This window comes from Triturus cristatus, chromosome 8 (assembly GCF_964204655.1).
Source record: "Triturus cristatus chromosome 8, aTriCri1.1, whole genome shotgun sequence".
Taxonomy (NCBI): Eukaryota; Metazoa; Chordata; class Amphibia; order Caudata; family Salamandridae; genus Triturus; species Triturus cristatus.
In genome coordinates, this window is record NC_140591.1 from 1,543,233,407 (window position 1) to 1,543,256,565 (window position 23,159).

Here is a 23,159-nt window from a genome sequence, read left to right on the forward strand (position 1 = left end):
TTATGATGTATCTGGTAGAGACGATTCTACCTGCAGATTCCTAAACGACACGCCCTTCCTCCCCATTGTGCGAGGACCCTCAGCTTGGTTGTTTGCGCTCGCCTTCCTCTGGGTGGCTTGTCTTCTGTGGGGGTCCTTTTTCGTTTCCTGCCCGTCGGGCTTCCCTCCAGCTGGGGTCTCTCCAGTGCAGGGGCCTGCTTTTTCTCCTTTTCCCTTTGTTGTTACAATTTCCGATTCCCATGCTAGGGTATCTACTACTACATGCTAGGGCAGTGGTTCCCAAACTTTTTTGACCCGTGGCTCCCTTGACCTAATTGGCTGTCGACCGTGGCTCCCCCCCCATTTTTTTTACCGTAGGGCGGGTGGGTGGGGATGTAAGCCCGACCGCAGGAGTACTTCCTGTTGTCTTCCTTAAATTAATTGGCATGCAATGAAGGCATTTATTTAATCATAGTTGTAACAAAATAAAAAGATAACAGTTGTAAAAGGGGAAAAACACACTTTTGTTTTATGTGCTGATACGTTTTCTCTCATCGAGAATGTAAATGCGACGTGAACTCAGGCGTGGGAGGCTGTATTGAAGCCAGTGACCATACTGATGTTTCAGTAATATTTGAATGTATTCCCCTTTCAGGGACCATCTGAGAGTTCTACTGGGTTTGGTCTAGAATAGATTAGAAAAATGACGATGGCCCTGTCTGTAAACGCACATTTGAAGATGTTTTTTTAAACAAAAAACACTTTTTTTAATTTAAATGTAAATGCATATTCTCTATTGAATATATGGAATATGCATTTACAATGACATTTTTAAAAAAGTGTATTTCGTTTAAAAAACATCTTCAAATGTGCGTTTACAGACAGGGCCATCGTCATTTTTCTAATCTACTCTAGACCAAACCCAGTAGAACTCTCGGTTAATCTGTAGTTAAATTCCACCAAGTTAAGACGGAGCCACTCGGTGTTATCATTGCATACTGGAGGAAAAATGCACCCAACAGGCAAACACGCATGCCGAAATTCATTTAATACACCCCTGTCAACCCACTCCCCCTGCCTGCCAGAACCCTGCCATCCCTCTCCCCCTGCCCGCAGATGTCTCCCCTGTCTCTTGTGTTATGCCTTGTGGCTGGCCCTGCGCTAGGAGTGCCCGTTCTGCCCATGCTTGCTCCCTTCGTGACCTCTCCTGCCCCCTCTAACCAGGTCTGTCCCCCTTCGTGTCTTGAGACTGTCACTTCTTCCCATGCCTGCTCCCTTCGTGTCCTCTGACTGTGTCTTCTATCCATGCTGCTCCCTTTGTGTCCTCAGACTACCCTTCTCTCCATGCCTGCTCCCTTCGCGCACTCAGACTACCCTTCTGTCCGTGCCTGCCCCCAAACCCCCTGACTACCCCCTCTGTCCATGCCTGCCCCCGCACCCTCAGACTGCCCCTTCTGTGCATGCCTCCTCCCTTCGCGCACTCAGTCTGCTCCTTGTGTCCATGACTGCTCCATTTGTGCCCCTTGATTGACCCATCTGGCAATGCCTGCTCCCACCGTGATTTCAGACTTCCCCTTCTGTCCATCCCAGCCTCCTTCGTGCTCTCAGACTACCTAGTCTGTCCATACCTTCTCCCTTCGTGCCCTAAGATTGCCCCTTTCCTCCATGCCTGAGCTGAATATGAGAGTAACACAATTACGTCGGCACAAAACAGCTCAAGAGCCTGTTTAAATTAATAATTTCCACTCGTCCTTGTCTGTCGAACCCCCCCACCCCCACCGCTCTTACCTGCACAGGTGCTGCTGCGTTTAATGATGAGTGAGTGGCAGACCGAAGAGGACAATCAGAACCTCCACTCCCGCTGTGCCGTGCCTGTATCCCTGTGCCATGCGTAGCTCCACGTGCCTGTCAGTCTTTGTGCATGCCTGTATCCCTGTGTCATGTGTAACTTCACCTGCATCTGTCTCTATGCCGGGCCTGGTTTCTTGTGTGCTGGGATTGTCTTGTCTATTGCCCTGGTACACCTGTCTCACTCTGCCTTGCGGCGGATTTTCCATGATAATGCAGGTGGCATTTCTAGCGCTGCCGGCTGCAATTTCCCACATCGTGCCGCGGCGCCCCTGGCAACTAATTACGGCGCACCGGGGTGCCGCGGCGCACAGTTTGGGAACCACGGTGCTAGGGTCTTCTACGCTGGGGGTTCTTTTGCCTCTCCTTGACCTCCTGCTCCTTTCAGAGGCTCTGGCCTTGCTTGACTGGGTGGTCTGGAGATGGATTGCGGTTGCTCCTCTGTTCCGGGCTTGTGGCCTTGGCTGTGTGGTCTATGGTTGCTGTCTCGCTCTTTCTCTTCCAGCTGCTTGTTTCCAGCCTGGCTCTTGCCTTGGCTTGCACGGTGGTTCCATGGAGGGGTGCTTTATGCTTTCCCTGCTGTGGCTTTATTGATGTGAAATTATGGTACTTTTGTGCTGCCTGGTGCTCCCTCCTGGCTTGCACGGTTGTTCCTCAGAGGTGATCTGCTCTCTTCCTGCTTTGGCTTTCCTGTTGTAGCCTCCTGGCGACTCTGTGCCACCTGGCGCAGTTTCTCGTTTTTTTTTTTGTCTCTCTCTCTCTCTTTTTTGTTCTGTTGTTCTTTCAGACACTGTTCCCATGCTCTTCTCAGTTTTGTTGTGATGGCTCCGCGTTGTGGCGCAGAAAAGTTCTCCGAAGCAAACAGATGTCAGCGTGCCGGGGCTTATGTGACCTCGCTGACGTCTCGCCCGCGGAGGACGTCGGGCAGAGTCGTGAGCTACCGCCCCCTGGCATGCAGAGATGCTGGGCAAGAAAGTTTTCCGGGTCCAGTCTTACGCCTGGGGATAATTCTACATTCAGGAATCTGCGGCTAGAATCGTCTCTAGCAGATACATCGTTACCAAAGGTAAGTAACTTGTACTTTTTGTAGATTGCCTAGTGAGTGAGCTTACGTTTATACTCTAAAGGTCTTCATTAAATGTCCCCTGCTTTGAGTGTATTTATTATTGTGGTTTTCTTGTACTGAACTTCACAGCAGGGATGCTAGTCTAGTACCCCCATTACAAAGGAATAAGCCTATTCAACCTTCTAATCTGGCACCAAGTCAAGTAAGAAAAACAAAGTCTGGCCTTGATTACTTCAGCTCCACTCTTTTGAAGGGTCAACATCTGAATTTTGTCCCCTTTAACTGGATTTAAAATCCAAAGGGTGACAGATATATATGGCTGAAGGAAAATGTATCACGTTTCCTCTAGTAAGCTATTTGCCTGCATGCATCCTTATTCGTCTATATTAATACCTCCTCTAGACCCATATATATCTGGTCAAATCTTAGGCAAAGTAGTGATCCGATCGACATCTAGCTGCAGATTCCTTAACTTTGAATTCTCCCCAGGCGTCAGACTGGATCTGGAAATTTTTCAGCAGTACTTCTGCTCACAGCCTTAAGGCTCCATGATGAAGTAGACTCGGGTCATTACATCAGTGGAGCCATATAAGACCCTCCGGCGCATGGACGTCTGTCTTCTTTTCTGTGCTGCAAGCAGTTCCTCAGGGCGTTTTTGGCCTACTTCAACAGTTTTTTTGTAGTTTGGAACAGGGTGCCCTTTTTTTCTCCATGTGTTCAGGCTTTAAGCCTTGAGTCGTGTAATCGCCAGATGTTGGTTCAGACCCACATACAATTTTGTATGTGGTGTTTTGGCGAACAACACAATGCTAAGGATTGCGGCTCCTGCCAAAAGCTGAAGCCAAAGGCGCTTAAAGAGCGCCGTATGAAGTTACTGGCATTGCTATGTTGCAATCTTCGGAAACTTTCCAGCCGCGGTCTTTGTCCTCCTAGAAAGAGATCTATTTGCTGGGTGGATCTTAATTTTTATGCGGTTTAGAGGACGTCATCATAGAGACGTCAAAAGGTAGGAAGCGTTTGTAGCCACGTCATGCCCCAGTTTTACCGCATGGACTCCCACTGCTCCTCCTTCTCGACTGTTGAGGAAGCATTACACGATGCCTCACAACGTCTCCCGGTCTTTCCCAGGGCATTGGTGTTGATGGCCCAGATGAGTATTATAACTCATCTGAAAGACTATTAGTTATGGATTCCTTACCTTAGAATTACCCCTAGGTGTCAGACTGGATACGGAGAGTTTTTCTTCAGCAGTACCCCTGCACGTCGGTAGGTGGCGCCGGTTGACTCCGCATTAGTCGTTGGCGTCGTGATCGCTGGAGTGCCATTGCGGTATTTACTTAGATGCTGCCCCTGCACGCTGATGTCTGTTCTTTCTTTTTCCACGCCAGCTAGCGCAGATCCTGATAGAGTGGTACCCTTAGTCTTTTTAGGTCTCGCTGAGTCAGCACGCACGCGCTGCTCGGAGAGACATTTAGTAAGTGAGTTTTCAAAGTGCTGCTGGCTGGCCTAGCGCTTGCGTTCATGTGAGCGTGCACCCTGGCAGCCGGAAGTTTTGCAATATGTACAGCCGCGATCACTTTTGCGCGCGCAGCCTACTTTCACTTTTCCCATCGCGTGCGCGCGCCACTCTCGTCCACTTTTTGCTCGCACTTCTTGTTAGCTCCAGGTCTTGTTGGTGTTTGGGTCTGTTTACCACTTCTGTTGTACCTCCTGTGTTCGATCAGGTGCATGCGCTACTTTAAAACCTACTGTGGTTTCGGTGTTCAGGCACCTACACTCCCTTTGGTGGTTCGCGAAGGCGTCTCATTTACTCCCAAGGTAATCACTTTGACGTGCACCGCGAGTGCAAATTTGAACAGTTGAGTTTCAAAAATATATTGCAGCACAAGAGTCGTCTTAACTGGAGTGTTTTTCAGTCACAGCTCCTGCCATCTTCGGGCACTGCTATTTATTTCATGCGGGTGCCACTGCCAGCGGCAAGTTGTGTAATGTTGCAATCTTCACATTGACATCCATGGACATTAATTTGCTATCTGCGAGCATGCCTCGTTCAACTTTAGAGCCGTAATTTCCAGCAGTTTAATTCTGCATCTTTTTTTATTTCACAGCTTCCGCTTAATTAGGCACAACTTTTTTTACCACTACGGGTGCTGTCTTGTGCAAGTTTATTAACACAGGAGTCATTTTGGTTTACATTGCACGGTTGCCAACTTTGTTTGAATCTGCATTTCCTTGATTCTGAGGTATTGCATAATTAAGGCTCACGCATACATCGCATCACAAAAGGGCATTGGCTCGGTCTAACTTCAACCTCTGATGCCTTTTCAGTAATTGTACATTTTAAAACATATTTTCATGCCACCAGCAGATCAGTATTCGCTAATGCTTGTATTTGTCACCCCGGTTTAGCCACGCACCCCCCACTATAGACAAAGCAGGCCTGGCTGCGTATATTTACAGCTTGCTTTCTATGCTTTTCTTTTAATATTGTTCTCTCATGAAAGCAAATACTTATGGTTTGTTACGACTTCTTATGCTTATTTTAAAAATAATTCTTACTCCCATGCACTATTCTGTTACTTTAGTCAACTCTAAGCCGTTTCATTTTATAGGCTGCGTACATATAGCATTTCCACATTTGTTCGGTTGGCTACAGCCTCTCAAGTACGTTTATTTTTGTGAACAAACCATACAGTTTACTTTGACAGGCTGCAGAAGCCTCAACTCCTTTTGTTTATTCACAACAACCCGTTTCTACCATTCAGCACCCCAACATACACACAGGATGCCTGGCTGCAATAGCTCTTGCATTACTGAAAGTTTGCGCTATTTGCATTGCATTATTATTTGCAACGCCAACAGCTCAAACTTTAAGTAATGTGAGACCTATTGCATTGCAAATGCTAAAGGTCTCGCCTTTGGGACCTTAGTGTTTAGCCATGCAACAGTTAATGTTGTTGCACTAAGGATATTGTGCTGCATTACTAAATACTTATAAGGTCCCAAAGGCAAGACCTATTGGCTATGCCAATGCTTGTTTGACTAGAGTTTTTTCGACTATTTTCGAGTCTTTCGACTCCTGGTGCAAGGGATGTCACATCGACGGACTGGCTTTCAATCTTGTGATTCCTGTCACAAGTTGATGTCGGCCACAGACCCACATCTTGTGTGCCTCTGGTGCTTGGAGCGAGAACACGACCCAAAGTCGTGCTCTGACTGCCGGGCCATGAGCCCCAGGTCTTAGTGGGAGCGGTCACGGAGGCTTCTGAAGGCCCGGCATTCAGCTCAGCGCCGCTCGAGGTCCCTGTCAAGAGGGAGGTCACAGGACCAGTCGTGGAGTCCCCACCATCACTCCTCTTAGAAGTCTTCGTTTTCGAGTAAATCGAAGCACAAGAAGGTGGCGAAGAAGCAGTGTTGCTCTTCGTGCTCCCCTTCCGTAGGCCAACTCGACGCAGGATGCAGAAGGTAGTTGCCTGGCTCTGCCAGCATAGCCTGTTGGGTCTGCTCCGAGCTTCCCTCCCCTCCATTCCCGGGAGCTGGGGCGACCCCTGCCCAACTTCGTAGCTTTTATGAAGCACTCAACTCCATCTTTGGGCTGCCAGATTCTGCCAGCGCACCTTCGGGCACTGCTGACTCGGCTGAGGGTGTTCTAGGCCTTCCATGCTGGTGGCTTCGGACACCACCACCTCCGGCGCCGAATCCATTGGCGACACCTCTGCCACTTCAGACGGCAGTTGTGTCCCCAGCCGGCGTTGACCCGGCCTCCCCCTCGACATGAACACTCACCCTGACCGGCATCGGCCAGTGCCGACTGGTAGTTTTGTACCTCTGTTCTATGCTGGCGTTGCTTATCGCCCTGAGTGGCATCCAGAGGAGGGTGAGGAGGACTCGGAGGGGCTATTGACCACCTAGCAGACCAGTTAGAAGAGCCGGACTGGAGAGAGAGGAACTGGGTGAAGCCAGTAGTCTGGATACATCCCCAGACCTTGGTATGCTTTCTCCCCATACCGTGGCTAAGGATGAGGGAGCCTCCTACGCTGTGGCGTTGTATAGGGCAGCTGAGGCCTTGGGCCTTGAGCTACCTATGGTGGCAGTCAGGACTAAGCTCCTGACTGAGGTGCTTCAACCAGCAGCAGCCTCTTCGGGGCCCCTGCTGCTGTTCAATGAGGCCCTTGCAGACATCCTTCTGGGCACCAGGTCCAAGCCCAGCACAGGGCTCCTGTGGACAGGATGATTGCCCGACGCCAGCCCCGGGTGACCCCACTTTCTTCTCCTAACACCCTACCCCAGAGAGCTTGGTGGTCCAAGCCTCAACGTCCAAAGGCACGTTCCCAACTGCTCCCCCAGATAGGGAATCCAAGAAGCTGGATCATTTTGTGAAGATTTTTTCTTCTGCCAGCTTAGGACGGCGGTTGATGAACACTGCATGTCTCATGGGCCGTTACACCCACTCTGTGTGGGACACGGTCGCACAGGTGCTGCCACAGTGCCCAGAGGAGGCCCGGGCCATTCTCTCCCGTGCAGTTGCTGTGGGTAGAGGTGCAGCGAAGTTCGCCATACAATGTGGGCTCGACACCGCCGATTTCCTAGGCAGGGCGATTTCAATGTCCGTAGCCCTGAGACGCTATGCCTGGCTGAGGTACACTGACTTCTCGGGCAATGTCCAACTCTTTTGGACATGCCCTTTGATGGGCGCCGCTTGTTTGGCGACAAAGTGGACAATGCGCTTGAACGCTTTAAGGATTCTAGCGCTACGGCCAGATCCTTGTACCTCGCTACCACTTCTTGCCCCGCACAGTCTGCTTTTCGCCCCTTTCGTGGTTACGGAAGGGGTGCTCCACCACGTTCCACCCAGAGCCACAGGCCTGCACAAGCTGCCCAGCCTCTGCACAGCTGGGTACGGGGGACCCAGTGTCGTGGGTCTGGAGGCCAGCGGGCGGGCCAGTCCACTAGTGCCCCCTTTGCAGCAGCCTCCAAACCCACCTTTCAATGCCACCAGTTGCCTGTGGGCGGCAGGATCCACCATCACCTCCTCCACTGGCAAATCATCATATCTGACATGTGGGTTTTGCAGATAGTCCAAAGGGGCTACTCTCTTCTCTTTGAGACTACTCCTCCACCTATGCCACCAACGCTCCATCGCATTTCGGAGGATCACTTTGCCCTTTTCCGCCAGGAAGTTATGGCTCTCTTGGCCAAGGGAGCTATTGAGCGAGTTCCTGCCCCAGAAGTAGGTTGTGGTTGTTACTCCCGCTAGTTTCTGGTCCCCGATAAGGCTAAAGGCCTGCGTCCTATCTTGGATCTCAGGGATGTCAACCGCTTCCTCAGGCAGGAGAAGTTCAAAATGTTGAGGTTGGCTCATGTCCTGTCTGCCTTCGACCCTTTAGACTGGATGGTAGTGTTGGACTTGCAGGATGCCTATTTTCACATCCCCGTCCTGCCCACCCACAGGTGTTACCTGCGGTTCACGGTAGGCCATGAGCATTTTCAGTTTACCGTTCTCCCGTTTGACCTTACCAGCGGCCCTCGGGTGTTCACGAAAGTGATGGCGGTAGTCGCAGCTCATTTGCTCAGATCAGGGGTTCCAGTCTTCCCCTATCTTGACAATTGGCTGTTGAAGGTGGGCTCGCCTCAGGCTGTTGTCTCCCACTTCCAGACTAGGTCGTACCTCCTGCATTCACTGGGGTTCACTATCAACGTGCCGAAGCCGCACCTGATTCCCTCTCAGAAGCTCTTTTCATCTGAGTGGTTCTGGAGACAGCTCTGTTTCGGGCTTATCCTCCTGAGCAGCGAGTCCAGGATATTCAGGCTATGATTCCACTGTTTCAGCTTCTATCTCGGGTTTAGGTGAGAATGACCCTGGGGCTCCTAGGCCTCATGGCCTCCTGCATCCTGCTGGTGGATCATGCCAGGTGACATATGCGGGCTCTGCAGTGGAACCTAAAGTTCCAGTGGGCACAGCATCAGGGGAATCTTTCACTCTGCATTCAGATGTCGGAGGACATTGCACTCCAATTGCAGTGGTGGCTGACAAACCAGGATTGGATCAACAGCAGATCCCTCTCACTTCCAATCCAGACTTCAGTGGTGACAGGTGCGTCACTTCTGGGTTGGGGCTGCCACATGGGAGAGGCGGTGATCAGAGGTCTCTCGTCTCCGGCGGAGTCCAGGCTCCAAATCAACCTTCTGGAGCTTGAAGCGATCCGTCTTGCACTGAAGGTATTCCTCCACTCTGTCAAGTCGAGAGTAGTGCAGGTGTTCCGACAACACCATCGCCATGTGGTACTGCAACAAACAGGGCGTGGTGGGGTCCTGGACCCTTAGTCAGGAGGCATTTCGCCTTTGGACATGGCTGGAACATCAGGGCATATCACTAGTGGTTAAACACCTGGCAGGTTCCTTGAGCGCCAGGGTGGACGAACTCAGCTGCCAGTCCCCCCCCCTCCAACTTGTCCAGCCTCCATCTCCTTGCTAGGAGATTGAGCGGCAACAGTTGACAGCCTTCTTTCTTCCTCCTGAAGTCTGTAATGTTATCTTGGCAGCCAGGTGTCCCCCTACTAAAACAATATACGCCTGTAGGTGGAACAAATTTGTGGCATGGTGCACAACAAAGGCAGTGGATCCCCTTTCTGCCCACTTTCCTGAGGTACTTCTCTTCCTACTTTCTTTAGCCCAGCAGGGTTCTGCTCTGGGCGCCCTCAAAGGCTACCTTTCGGCCACTTCGGCCTTTCTTCGCCTTCCTGATCAGCCTTCTCTTTTCAAGTCTTCCATTGTAAATCGTTTACTTGAGGGCTTTACTCACCTGTTTACTCCTATTCCTTTTGTAATGCCCCAGTGGGACTTGAACCTTGTTCTGACTTACCTTATGTGCGCTCCTTTCTGATGGATACATCTGCCAGTGGATTCCTCACCTTGTGAATATCCCCTGTGCCAGCATTCCACGGAATTTTTTCCCCAGCTCTCCACGCCGACGTCATAATACCTCGGCTCCGCTCGCGACTCCGTATGACGTCACCAGAGCCATAAGAGAGCCACGTCGGCGTGATGACGTCAGTTCCCTTTCTTCCGCGCCGTCGACGCGGAAAGATTTTCCAGCACTCTCCTGTTACTTTGTAGTCTCCTTGTGGGTTACTGTTTCTGGATTAATCAGGTCTTTGTCGAGGAAGTCAGGATTCAAGCCGTGTAGGGAATGTGGGGGTCACATGTCCATCACTGAACCCCATGAAGTCTGCTTATGGTGTCTTTTGTCGGACCACGACGTGGAGGACTGTTCCTGCTGTAGGAAAATGAATCCTAAGGCACTGAAAGAGAGAGAAGCGAAGCTTTTCATGGCTAAGGCGAAGGAGGGCAGAGGTAGGAAAAGAGACAAGTCGCAGACTGAGTCGTCGACTTCGCACTCCTCGAAGTCGAGAAGACACAAGAAGAGGAGGAAGCATAGCTCTCGGCGCTAATCGTCGAAGAGTAAGGCTTCGAGGTCGCTGTCTCCTCGACGTCGAAGTAAGGACTTTGTCTCTCCTTCCCTTTCTCCTTCTCCTTCCCCTTCTCCTTGTGTTTCTCCGGAGAAGTCACCTTCGCCCAAGTTAACTCCGGCGCAGTCTCCGGCAGATTCTCCAGCTTCCGACGCCGAGCCGGAGCAGGTTGTTGATCTTTCGCCAGTGCCAGAAGGTGAACCTGCGGCTCCAGTAGAGGACACTTCGGCTCTGGCTACTCCTCGGCCGGTTTCAGGTTTGGACCCATACCCGCATTTCCCGACTCCGGGTGCGGATCCGACGCATTTCCTTAGTGCAATGTATGGTGTTTTCCAAAGAGCAGCCTTCCCATCTGGTGCACCTTCAGGTCCCGTGGGTCCAATGGCGTTCAGTTTGGGCGTGCCCCAACATTATGCTCAGGCACCTTTTATGCCCTTCTTGCCGATGGCTCCATCATGGCAGTTCCCGGCGCCGTCTGGAGAGCCTTCCTCCCGGCCTCGACTGGATCGCTTGCCTTCATCGGAACCTCCCTCTGCGCCAACTCCAGCTGCACCGCGTCTGATGCCGCCGACTCTTCTGGCACCACCGACTCCACGTTCGGTGCCGCCGACTCCGCGTACGGCGACGCCGTGTCCTCGGATCTACTCTTGAAGAGAGGCTCAGAGGATTATAGAGGAAGAGCAATATCGGGCTGAGGAAGTGGAGGAAGGTGAAGTGGGTGACTTCACTGACGAATTTGAGGGCATTCAGGAGGCAAGTGGATTGGACACTACTCCTGAATGGGAGCATTCTTCTTCCAGGTAGTCGCCTCATCAAGTGTTGGCTCCTTACCATTTGGTCATCAGGAAGGCTGCAGAGTTGTTGGACTTACAGTTGCCTTCTGTGGAATACAAGCCAAACCTTTTGACTGAAGTCCTTCATTCACCTTCTTCCATTGTTGAGCCTTTGTTGCCCTTTAATGAGGTTATCTTAGAGCCTGTTATGGACGTTTGGCGCAAGCCACTTTCTTAACCTGCGGTTTCCAGAACTGTGGCGAGAAGATATAGAGTGGCTCCGGGGGATCCGAGCTGCCTTTCCTCGCACCCTTTTCCAGAGAGTCTTATAGTGCAGGCATCATGTTAGAAACAATCTTCAGGTGCTTTTCCACAGGCTCCAGCTGACAGGGACTCTAAGAAGATCGAGCAGTCAGCTAAAAAGGTCTTCTCTTCTGGAAGTATGGCGCTTAACTCAACGAATGCCGCTTGCTTATTGGGCCGCTACGTTCATGCTTTGATGGACTCTGTGAAGCACTTGGCTCCTAAACTGCCTGATGAGGAGAAGGGCTCTTTTATGGAGGTTGTTGCAAACACTCAAACTGCCGCTAGGCAAGTTATTCAGTCGGGCCTAGATACGGCTGATTCCGTGGCCAGGATTATGGGATCTTCTATAGCCACTAGAAGGCAGGCTTGGCTTCGTTCTTCCGAATTCTCTGCTGATGTTCAGGCCACTTTGGTCGACTTACCCTTTGATGGGGAAAAGCTTTTTGGGGAAAAAACGGATTCCGCCCTGCAAAGATTTAAGGATGGCAGAGCTACTGCGAAATCTTTAGGTTTGCAGACGCAGTCAAAAGGGTTTGGCTTCAGGAAGTATAGAGGATTTGGGAGGTCATCCTTTCGTTCCTTCCGTCAATGTCAGCAACAGCAGCAGCAAAATCCTCTCTACAGATCCTATAGAGGAAGACAAAGGGGTTGTCGTGGTTCTGGCCGCAATCCCTCCTCTTCGGCCTCCTCTGCTCCCAATGAAGCTACAGGGAAGCAGCCCTTGGTCCCCTATCCTGGATCATGTGAGGCCTGTTGGGGGTCGGGTGTCCCACTTTCTGCGAGGTTGGAAATCAGTCATGACGGACCTTTGGGTTTTAAACCTTGTGGGTAAGCCCTTCCCTTTCGGGAATTTCCTCCCCCTCCTTGCCAAGGTTTTTGCTCGGAGGACCATCTGCTTCTTCTGCAGAAGGAGGTTCTTGCTTTACTTCAAAAAGGTGCGATAGATGTGGTTCCAGAGGAGGAAAGGGGTCAGGGATGCTACTCCCGGTATTTCCTGATTCCCAAAAAGGATGGCAGATTGCGTCTGATCCTGGACCTCAGAGTTTTGAATTTTTACCTGAAACAGGAGAAATTCAAGATGCTAACCCTTGCACAGGTTTTTCAAGCGTTGCAGCAAGAAGACTGGATGGTGTCGATCGACTTGCAGGATGCGTATTTCCACATCCCAATTCTGAAGTCGCACAGGAACTATCTCCGTTTTACGGTTGGGTCGCAACACTACCAGTTTGCGGTTCTACCGTTTGGTCTTACTACTGCACCTCGAGTCTTCACCAAGGTGATAGCGGTGGTGGCTGCCCATCTCAGGAGGTCGGGGATTCCAGTTTTCCCTTATCTGGACGACTGGCTTCTGAAAGCAGAGTCCCCAGGGAGGGTGCAACATCATCTGCAGGTAACATCTCGGCTGTTATTCAACTTGGGTTTTTCGATCAATGTGCCCAAATCTCACCTGGTGCCCTCTCAGCGCAACCTGTTCATAGGGGCGATACTGGACACTACTGTGTCGAGCATTTCCTCCTCCACAAAGAATTCTTGTCATTCAGGAGTTGATCCCTTTATTCCACAGTGGAGCGGTTGTTCCAGTTCTGAAGGTCCTTCGCCTGATCGGTCTGTTCGCCTCCTGCATTCTGTTGGTCAACCATGCACGCTGGCACATGAGGGCACTCCAGTGGTGTCTCCGCAGGCAGTGGTATCAGCACAACGGAGATCTCAGGGAGTCAGTCAGGATCTCCAGAGAAGCTGCAGCGGATCTGTCTTGGTGGAGCGTGGGGGGCAACCTGTCTCAAGGAAAGCCCTTTCATCTTCCTACAACGGTGGCCACAGTGATAACTGATGCCTCCACCCTGGGGTGGGGTGCTCATCTGGGGGATCTGGAGATCAAGGGTCTTTGGTCTCCAGAGGAAATATTGTCTCATATCAATCTTCTAGAATTGCGGGCGATACGTTTGGCGCTCAAGGCCTTCCTCCCTTCCCTTCACTGTCAGTCGGAACAATTCTTGACTGACAACACTGCTGCGATGTGGTATGTCAAAAAGCAGGGAGGAGCAGGATCGTAGCGTCTCTGAAGAGAGGCGTTACGACTCTGGTCCTGGGCTCAGGACCATCGGATTTGCTTGATGGGCATCATCTGACCGGGGTGCTGAACGTACGTGCGGACAGTCTCAGTCGACAGTTTTCCGCCGACCACAAGTGGAGGCTTCATCCAGAGGTAGTTCAGCATGTCTTCCGGACGTTGGGGACTCCTCGGGTGGACCTGTTTGCCACTCACGAGAACGCGCACTGCCCGTCATTCTGCAGTCTCCAGTTTCCGTTGCAGGGGGCGTTGGGGGACGCGTTTCAGTTGAGTTGGGGCTCACGACTCCTTTATGCGTTTCCTCACATACCCTTGATTCCTCGGGTTCTGAGGAAGATTCGCCAAGACCGGGCCCAAGTTATATTGGTCGCCCCAGATTGGCCAAGAAGGATGTGGTACACAGATCTACGTCACCTTTCATCGCACCCTCCGCTCCGTCTCCCTCTCAGGGCAGACCTCCTCTCGCAGTCGGAGGGGCAGGTTCTACACCCCCACCTCCAGAGCCTGCACCTTCATGCCTGGAGTTATTTTATCGGCCAGGCGACACTCCACCAAGTCTATCTACTCCTACAGGTGGTCTAAGTTTGTAAAATGGTGTGGAGAGAGATCCATTGACCCTTTAAAAGCCCATCTGTCTAATGTGCTTCAGTTTGCTCTTTCCTTGGCTCAGCAAGGTTGTGCTGTGGCCACGGTTAAGGACTATTTGTCAGCCTTGTCGGCTTTTCAGTGTCTTCCGCATCAGCCGTCGTTGTTTAAATCTCCTATTGTTTTAAGATTTATCAAAGGTCTAACTAACAGGTTTCCACCTACTCCCTTTGTAATGCCACAGTGGGACCTTAATCTTGTTTTAACTTTTTTGATGGGGTCTCCTTTCGAACCCCTTCATGGCTGCCCTTTGAGGCTGTTGTCCTTCAAAACGGTCTTTCTTGTAGCCATAACCTCGGCAAGGAGGGTGAGTGAGCTTCAAGCTCTTGGTTCAAAACCCCTGTTTTTATCCTTGTATGCTGAAAGGATGGTCCTCAGGACCAGGGCTGCTTTCCTACCGAAGGTAGTTACTCCCCGTCATCTGGGGCAGTCCATTACTCTCCCTGTGTTTTATACTCCCTCACCCTTCCAAGGACGAGGAGAGACTTCACCGATTGGACCCTAAAAGAGCTGTGCGCTTTTATTTGAACAGAAAAAAGGAGTTTTGTTTGAATGATCAGCTCTTCATGGGCTATATTGGACACTCTAAAGGCAAAGCTGTGCACAAGCGCGCACTGTCCAGATGGATCATCTTAACCATCAAGATCTGCTATGCCCTTGCTGGTAAGGTTCCTCCTGAGGGTATTAGAGCTCATTTAACTAAAGCTAAGTCTTCCACCTCTGCTTTGGCCAGGGGTGTTGCAGTTGCAGACATTTGTAATGCCGCCGTTTGGGCCTCCCTCCATACTTTCGCAAAGCATTATTGCTTAGACTCTGACATGAGGAGGGCGGGCCATCTTGCGTGCTCTGCCTTGCAGGTTTTTTTGGTATAGGAAGGGTGACACCCTCCTCCGGGAGTGGGACTGCTGTGGGAATCTGTTCACAAGGTGAGGAATCCACTGGCAGATGTATTCATCAGAAGAACAAGTTACTTACCTTCGGTAACGCTTTTTCTGGTGGATACAGTATCTGCCTGTGGATTCCTCACTGGCCCACCCGCCTCCCCGTTGTCCACCTTTTGTATACCTTAAAGGATGCCTTGTTTGACATGTTGTTTTACATTGTATCTTCTGTCTATCTGGTACACTTATAGGAAATGCTTATGTTCCTTAGCTTTCCTTTTGTATATGTACTATGTATATTTGCTCGAATGTTGTATACTGTGTATACTTTGAATCTGTTGTTGGTCCACCTGTTCGCCTCGGAGGCACGGAAAAAATGGGTGGAACTGACATCACGCCGACGTGGCTCTCTTATGGCTCCGGTGACATCATACGGAGTCGCGAGTGGAGCCGAGGTATTATGACGTCCACGTCGGCGTGGAGAGCTGGGGAAAATATTCCGTGAGGAATCCACAGGCAGATACTGTATCCACCAGAAAAAGCGTTACCAAAGGTAAGTAACTTGTTCATTACTCTGGAAGAAACTCTGAAGCCGAATCCTGGACCTTCGACACTCTACTCAAGACCAGAGGACTGAAGAAATCTCCCTTGGGGTCAATGAGTGACTCCCCTGCTTGGCAGGCACCAAAGAAGCAATTTGCTGGTCTGCATTATCGAAGCTCCCGCCGGACTCCGAAGTATTTGCAGCCCAGGAAGTGGATTTCCAGACATCTTGGAGGCTGACTCGAGTCCCCAGCAAAGTTGAGACCCGAAGCCCTCGTGAGTAGTGTGGAACCGGATCTCCTGGTCACCGTGCTCTTTTGCAAGTGCATTGACTTCTCGACTTCTCGACGTCTTTTGAAGTCGTGCTTGGGCTAACTTGTAGCTCCCACCTCGAGCAATGAATCCACCGAAGATTGTCGGCCTGGTCATTCCGAGTGACCCGTGGGCCACCATTGTGTTTAGTCTCTAGGTCCCTTCGCGATCCCTGGTTCGTTGACTGGTGGGTCCCTGAGGGGGTATCTTTGTATTTCCTTGGGCTTCCCTGGTTGCTCCAGACGTGCCCTGACTCCCAACCAAGTGGTGAGTCCCACAGACCTTGCTGGTCTGCACCGAAGCATCTTTCTCGTTTATGCGTGGGTTGCTGTTGCCAAGACTTGTTGTGTCCAATCCTGGCGCTGACGCTGCAGCACTCGACATCCTTTGTGGGACAGCTCAAATGCAGCTCCTGGTCGTCCTTGATGCCTCCTGGCCCTCGTGGCTGAAGAGTCAAGCTTCATCTCTTTCACCTGAAATCACCAGACATCGGTGGGCATCTGCTCATCGCCTTCCTGGTCACTGGCTAGTGACCCAGACTCTGTCCCCTCTGTTTTCTTCTCATCTTCGATCCAGGCTTGGATCTCTTCGGACACTTCGCATCTTCACGGCAGCAGCACTTCTTCGCCAGCTCCCATTGAAATCGACGACGCGACCCAACACCAAAAGACACCTATGCACCTGGCTTCCCTGGGTGAGGTAACACAAGTACTCTGGTGCTCCCGTAGGTGCTAGCCCTAGAACTTCCTAAGTCCAAAAGGGTTTGGTCCGGACTCATTTCGAAGTATCCCTAATCTTTCAAAATCTAACCGCGACACAGAAGCTAACGGGAGCTCGCGGCTGTGTTCACACACTGCACACGGCCCCCGTGGGTCCCCTGTGTCACTACATTAGGTGGTTCCTTGGGGTGCCAGCGATTCTGCAGGCTCTAGGCCTTGTGTCTATTAAGTCGTGGTTCTTATACCACTATTGTAGTATATGGTTTGGCTTGCCCCAGGGTCTGACGTGTATTTGTGCTATTTTACTGTGATTATTGAAGTGTAGCTTATGTGTTTTGACCTCTAGTCTCATAAAGAGACTAGGAGGGTGTGTTTAGTAATAAATACATATATTTTATATATATACCTGGTCTGGATATCTTTCATTTAGTGACTCAAGATTATAGACTGGTAAAACAAGCTGCTTTACATTCCTTCAAGACGTAACCTGAAGGCTGCTCTCCATAGCTACTACTAGGATAGCTTTCAATAAAGCTTGTCTTTAACCTATAACCAATAAGTGGTTGTTTGGTCTGATACAGGGTGCCCACTATAACTAGTGGACAGCATATATCAGGCCATATATATATATATATATATCTCCAACTCTCCCAACAGGAAGAAAACGAACCGCACTCACAACGGTGATGTTTCTGATTTAATAAATTACAGCACTGGCAGTCCTAATGCATTTCGGTCTCCTGACTTTTCTCAAAGGGAAGCCCCAGCATCACACTGAACTCGCAGCCGATCAAGGTGATTGCTTCAATTATATACTTTTCTGCCCCCTGGTGGGCGGCCTTGGGGGGGCCTTCGTTTTGAAGCATGCTGGTCCTTGTGGTGCGAAAACAGTTGATCATTGCCCTCCAGTGGGTGATGCTATATATATATCATCTACATGTCTTTCTTACCAGTTTCAACAAAGCAAGTTTAAGAACGGTTTGTGTAGAATACAAAGGTGTAAGCAGTGTTATAATACAAAATGGTTCTGATGTGTACCTTTTGAATGTTTTACATCATTACTACAACGATCTATTAATTGTAGTACTGATCAGTTAAAGAGGTTTTCGCAGCTAACTGGTAATTTTATCTTTACTTTCGTCATTGATCTGTAGAGGTAACACCTACATCAGCTCTAGTTGGCATCAGTCTTTGGTTAGTTTTGGTGTCTTTGTGGATATTTTGTGCAGGATGTATCCATATAAGACAGGGCTATGCGACTTCTAGTTATCAACCACGGTGCAGACGATGAACATTGTTGTCTAGGGAAGGAACTTGCTCATTAGGAAGATCTTCGCTCCCCTCTTAAATGTTGCCATATTTGGAATTTTTCTAATGTTTGGAGGGAGTGAATTCCAGAGTCTGGGGGCTGCTCCGGAGAATGCTCTCTCATACGTTTTCTTCTTCTGAAAGATGGGCGGTTTCAGCAACAGCTCTCTGGCACTCCTGGCCGGCCTGCTTTCCCCGTTCAATTTTCTGGGCTAAGTACATTGGTGTTTTGTAGTGGGGTGCTTTGTGGGTAATACAAGTCAGTTTAAGTTGAATTCTGGCTTCGTATGGAACCTGTAATGATTCTTGCGGCCGCATTGAGACAAGCTTTTAGTGGTGCTGTGGAGATTTTTGATAGACCTTTCAATGTTGTATATCCATATTCAATCCTTGAGATAACCAACGACTGATCAGCCAATTTGAGGTCCGCCGTAGTAATGAGTGGTTTCACTTTTCTAATATAGTTCAGGTGAAACCGGTCACTATAGGCCATTGATTTGATGTGGACTTTCATGTCTAGGTTCTTATCAAGCGTGATTCCCAGTGATTTGGTCGAGTCAACTAGGGTAGGGGTGCAGTCTAGCGCTTTGATTAGTTTGGTCTATTCCTTCACATTTGTGGGGTTCTTCGGTGGTGATATTAATAGGAATTCAGTTTTTTGTGCATTTAATTTCAAATAATTGCTGGCTAACCATTGTAATGACATTTTTAAGGCCTCATTCATTGTCTTGATCTCTTCCAGTGATATCTTGAGATAGATCTGAGTGTCATCTGTGTACATGTGATAGGATACGTTTGTATCTCTGAGAATTTCTGTAAGGGGTTTGACATATAGGTTGAATAGTGATGGGGATAATGTTGATCCTTGTGGGACTCCAATCTAATTCGGGCATGATGGGGATAGCGTCTGGTTGAACAGAAATCTTTGTGTTCTGAAGGAAGGATTCAATCCATTTCAGAACATTTCCAAATAGTCCCATCCTGTCTTCAAGCCGGGCTAGCAATTTTTCATTATTTACCGTGTCGAATGCAGACGACAGTTCAAGAAGAACTAGTAGACATGTTTGATTGTGATCTAGAGCCTGTAGCACATCATCCACTATATGTAAGATTGCTGTTTCCATACTGTGGCCTGGTCTGAATCCAGATTGGCAGTCGTCCAGCAGATTAAAATTATTGATGTGGTTGCTCAGCTGATTATGCACACATTTTTCAATTAGTTTGGTAAGTAATGGAATATTTGTTATTGGGCGAAAGTTATTTTGGTCTGCCGGGTCCGCTGTAGGTTTTTTGATGATGGGGAGGACTTGACTTGTTTTCAGGCACTCTGGTAGGACCCCCTTGAGATAGTCAGGCATTGAATATTTATGGGGCGACGATATGGTTGATTCATTTTAGGCATTTAGAGGGGAGGGGATCATTGTAGTTATTTGGTTTGATATCCGAGAACGTTTTGGCAGTGGTATTCTAGTCATATAGCTTGAAGGTCGACCATTGTGGTTTATTTTTCGACCTATCATGATCGTTTTTCATGATAGCATCGCTCTGTGGTGGTATTTGGCTAGATAAAGTGTCTGCTGCCATCCTGAGATCTTTCAAGCGTGTTGCCCTTGTCTGCAAAGAATGTTGAGAATTCCTTGCAGCGCAGTTGAGTTTTAGTTGCTTCTTGGGCAGATTTGGCCAATTTATTGGATTGTTTTAACATCTCAAAATTTCCGTGGTCTGTTTTTGGCGTTATCCAATCGGGATCTAAAAAAATCCTTTTTGAAATTGAGAACAATTTTGTTGTATTAATTTCTTATTTTTCTGAGACTTTTTAGCTGGGGGGATGATGGGTGCGGTCTCCATTTTCTTTCTACCAGTCTTCCCTTCCGCCCGTCTTCATTCAGTGTTCCATTAAACCATGGATTTTTATCTTTCTTTGAGACTCTTTTCAGTTTTAGTGGCATGGTGGAGTTGACTATATTAGTCATTGATGTGGTGTAGTGATCAGTGAATTCGTTGACGTTCAGCACGTTGTTAGGTGGATATAGATCCTTCTCACATCTTGCTACAAGTTGCTCAATATTAGGGTATTTGGTCTCTCGGGTCCATTTTTTAATTTTGACAGGTTGCGTGGTCTTGTTCTTTTTTTTACGGTGGATATATGGAATATTATGGTATGATGATCCGACCAATCGCAGGGAACAATTGAGTGGATTGTAATATCCTTGACTCTCGAGCAGTGTGCAGGCTTGAGTAGGGTTTAGGTTTGTTAGAAAGTCTTTAAGTGCGTTGACCTGTTTGTCATTAATGTTGTCCCAGTGTAAATTAGTCGCCTAGGAATGTCATTAGTGTGACTGTTAGTGTTAGCCGTTATGATTTCAATTGACTGGTCTATGAAAGGGGCATTATCGCCTGGTGGGTGATAGAGCGCATGCAAGTTGCACCTTTGATTCTCTGCAGTTGTTATACCAAGACCGAGGTATTCACAGGATTCAAGAGGGTGACCGCAATGATTACGGTATTTCTCCTGGTATCTTCTCTGTATTTCTCATGGTATATTCTCCGGATATCTTCTCGGTATTTCTCATGGTATCTTCTTGAGCGAATAACCTTTTAAATCTCAAGTTATTTCCTGCTTGAAGATCAAACTCGATAGTAATTTAGTGAAAGCTGGATATAAGAGTTACACTGCAACATAACTAGGATTACTCTGAATCACTGGAGTCTTTTACATTAACCAAAGCGCAATCCTCCCATAGCTAAAATCCAAAGCAGTTTTTATTCACACATACAGTATTGAGAATAAAGCATGAAGTATATGTTGAAAGAAACTGATTTTGTTGTTGTGGAGACTGCATGTGAGATGTTTCCCTGTTTTGTATCTACTTAAGCTTCGCTTACCAGTCTAACACACTATTGAAGAAGTTCCTGGTCTTTCTACGGGCTCCAGGATATTACTTATGATCCTTTTTCAACTTGCAGAGCCAGTCTAAGCATTTCAGTTACCCTAAGCAAACTGTCATTTTTCCACCCGACACCCTAGTGTTGGGATACAGTTTTATGCTTCTAAACATGATCTGGCACACTCATATTAATGGTGTGCGAATGGTTGCTTATTAGCACTTTAAATGAGCACCACAATTCCTCAAGCACTTCATCAATATTACCAAAATATTAATTTTTTTAAATTTGTTCCTTGCTCCTTTGTTACAGGTTGAACGTCTAGAGCTATCAAAGAATGAACAAACTAAACAGGTAACCTATTTAGAGAACATACACCTTCAGCTGCTTAAGCGGTGACAGTGCATGCAGCTAACCTTGGCAGTCGTAACACCATCAGCCTGTATCAAGTATGGCTGCCATTTTCATTGTCGACTGTTTGCAGTGGGACCCTATGATTTCAAGATAATCAATGTGTTGCCCAGGCCTCTTTACGTGCATCATTGGATCATGAATGCGAACCACTGCTTCAAACGCCCAACTCAATGCACATGTGCATCTTAATGTACAAGAAGTTGGCACCTGCTCCTTTCGGAGTCTCCATGCCATTACACAGGTCAGCACCTTTTTGCTTCCAGCCCTTCCCCCTCCTGCAGCCCTCAATATTCTGCACCCTGCTCCCAACCTGTTAATCAGAGTGAATATTCTTCTATTCCAAGTTCTAATCCCAGTTTTCTTGGATGTGACTGAATTTGCATGAGGATTATGACCACATACACTTCCAGGCTAAAAGTTACTAAAAACTGATGGCATAAGAACCCCTGAAAGTCTTCTGCCTCTTTGTTCTATGCATTGAAGAACATCACAGGGTTTACATTCCACTGTTCGAAGTGCATAAAGCCTTTTGTTCATCCCACATCCATCCTTAAACTACAGTTAATCTGAACTAGTTCTTATTGGAGTTGTGCCCACGTAACAAATTACTGATTACTTCAAAAATGGCATTAGCCTTGAAAAATATGCATCATCATCATACTTGTCAGACTGCTATGAGGCTAGTTGGAAGGGATGACTTTGTTCAGAAAATTATTTTAGGAATAGAGTTGAGACCCTTTCATTCAGTTTTCAAGAGTTAAATTTGCTATTCACAGCTTGAAAATCCAGTCACAAAAACTGGGAAAGGAATGTTAATGAAAATATTCAGTAATTTCAAATACTTTACAGACCAGTCATAAGTATTTAATTACTTGCGTATCAATTACTTTATCATTCATTTAAAGCATGCTGCCAATTAAGCATCAAACAACCTGCACACCTTTGCATTTATTTTTATCAACTGCCAGTAGAAAATCCACTCATTAAGAATGCTTTCCCCTGGAGAAACCTGATATTAGAAGGTGTCAAACTGTGGAATCTTCCATCTGCCTGTACATAGTCCTAAGAGACATGCAGTGTTCCACATAGGGCCATTCAAGAGTGCCATTGCACTAGGAAATGAGCATTAATGCAAAGCCAATGATCTATTACCTCCTTGGTTTGTCTGTTTTGCAATCATTAATATATATTGAAACACTGAAGACTAAAAATCTGTGATCTGGGCAACGATTATCTTTCCTAGTATAGTGCTTCTTGGATGTTTAACTGAAATCCATTTGTCAAACAGCTTGCAAAGCTATTTGGGTGGTGAGGTGCCAGTGTAAAGTCAAACTGAACCAGTGTTTGCAAACATACAGGAGTTTAAATTTTCCAGCTAGCAGATTTACTTTGGGGCTAGTCGCGGATATTTCCTAAAATCACACCTTCGTATTAAAAAAAAATTATAATCTTTGCGCCTTACTTTTCATCCGAGTGCTTGCAGTCTTTCCTTGCTTGCATTGGAAACACTTCTTTGCTTGCTCCACTTGATTATTACAGTGATCACACCGCCTTTGTATAATTTATTGAAGCTATTTGCTTGTTTCTGCCGCTTTCTTTTGCTTTTTTTGTACATGACAAATGTGAGTGGAACCTTTAACGTGGATAATATCAACATTATCCAAAATGAATCTAGAATTAGCTACTTCCTCCCTTCCTTACTTTGAAACATTTACAGTTCTGGCAAGATGAACGATGACTTGTCTATACTAAAGAGCCAATTTTATATCTTTATCATGTTCTTTTGCCTATAGTATGGATCATTGAGTGATGTTATTCTTTGCCTTTATAACAGGGTTCACTTTACTTAAAACACTTGCTAATTTCTACTTAACCCAAAGTATTACCATGTACAGCTAGTTTTATTAAGTCATGACTTATTGATTTTACCTCGTTACTC

General features: G+C 48.0%; 1 protein-coding gene across 11 annotated transcripts in view; it reads left to right on the plus strand.

Moving 5' to 3' along the window:
* Positions 1-23,159, plus strand: part of NUMA1 (nuclear mitotic apparatus protein 1) — a 734,824-nt gene that overhangs the window by 354,782 nt on the left and 356,883 nt on the right. For 10 of the 11 annotated variants that reach the window (XM_085623424.1, XM_085623417.1, XM_085623420.1 and 7 more), the window contains one exon: positions 21,119-21,160. The exons of the other annotated variant lie outside the window; for it this stretch is intronic. In XM_085623424.1, coding sequence (XP_085479550.1) covers positions 21,119-21,160 — 42 coding nt within the window. The remainder of the gene's footprint in view (positions 1-21,118; positions 21,161-23,159) is intronic. 11 annotated transcript variants of the gene reach the window in all.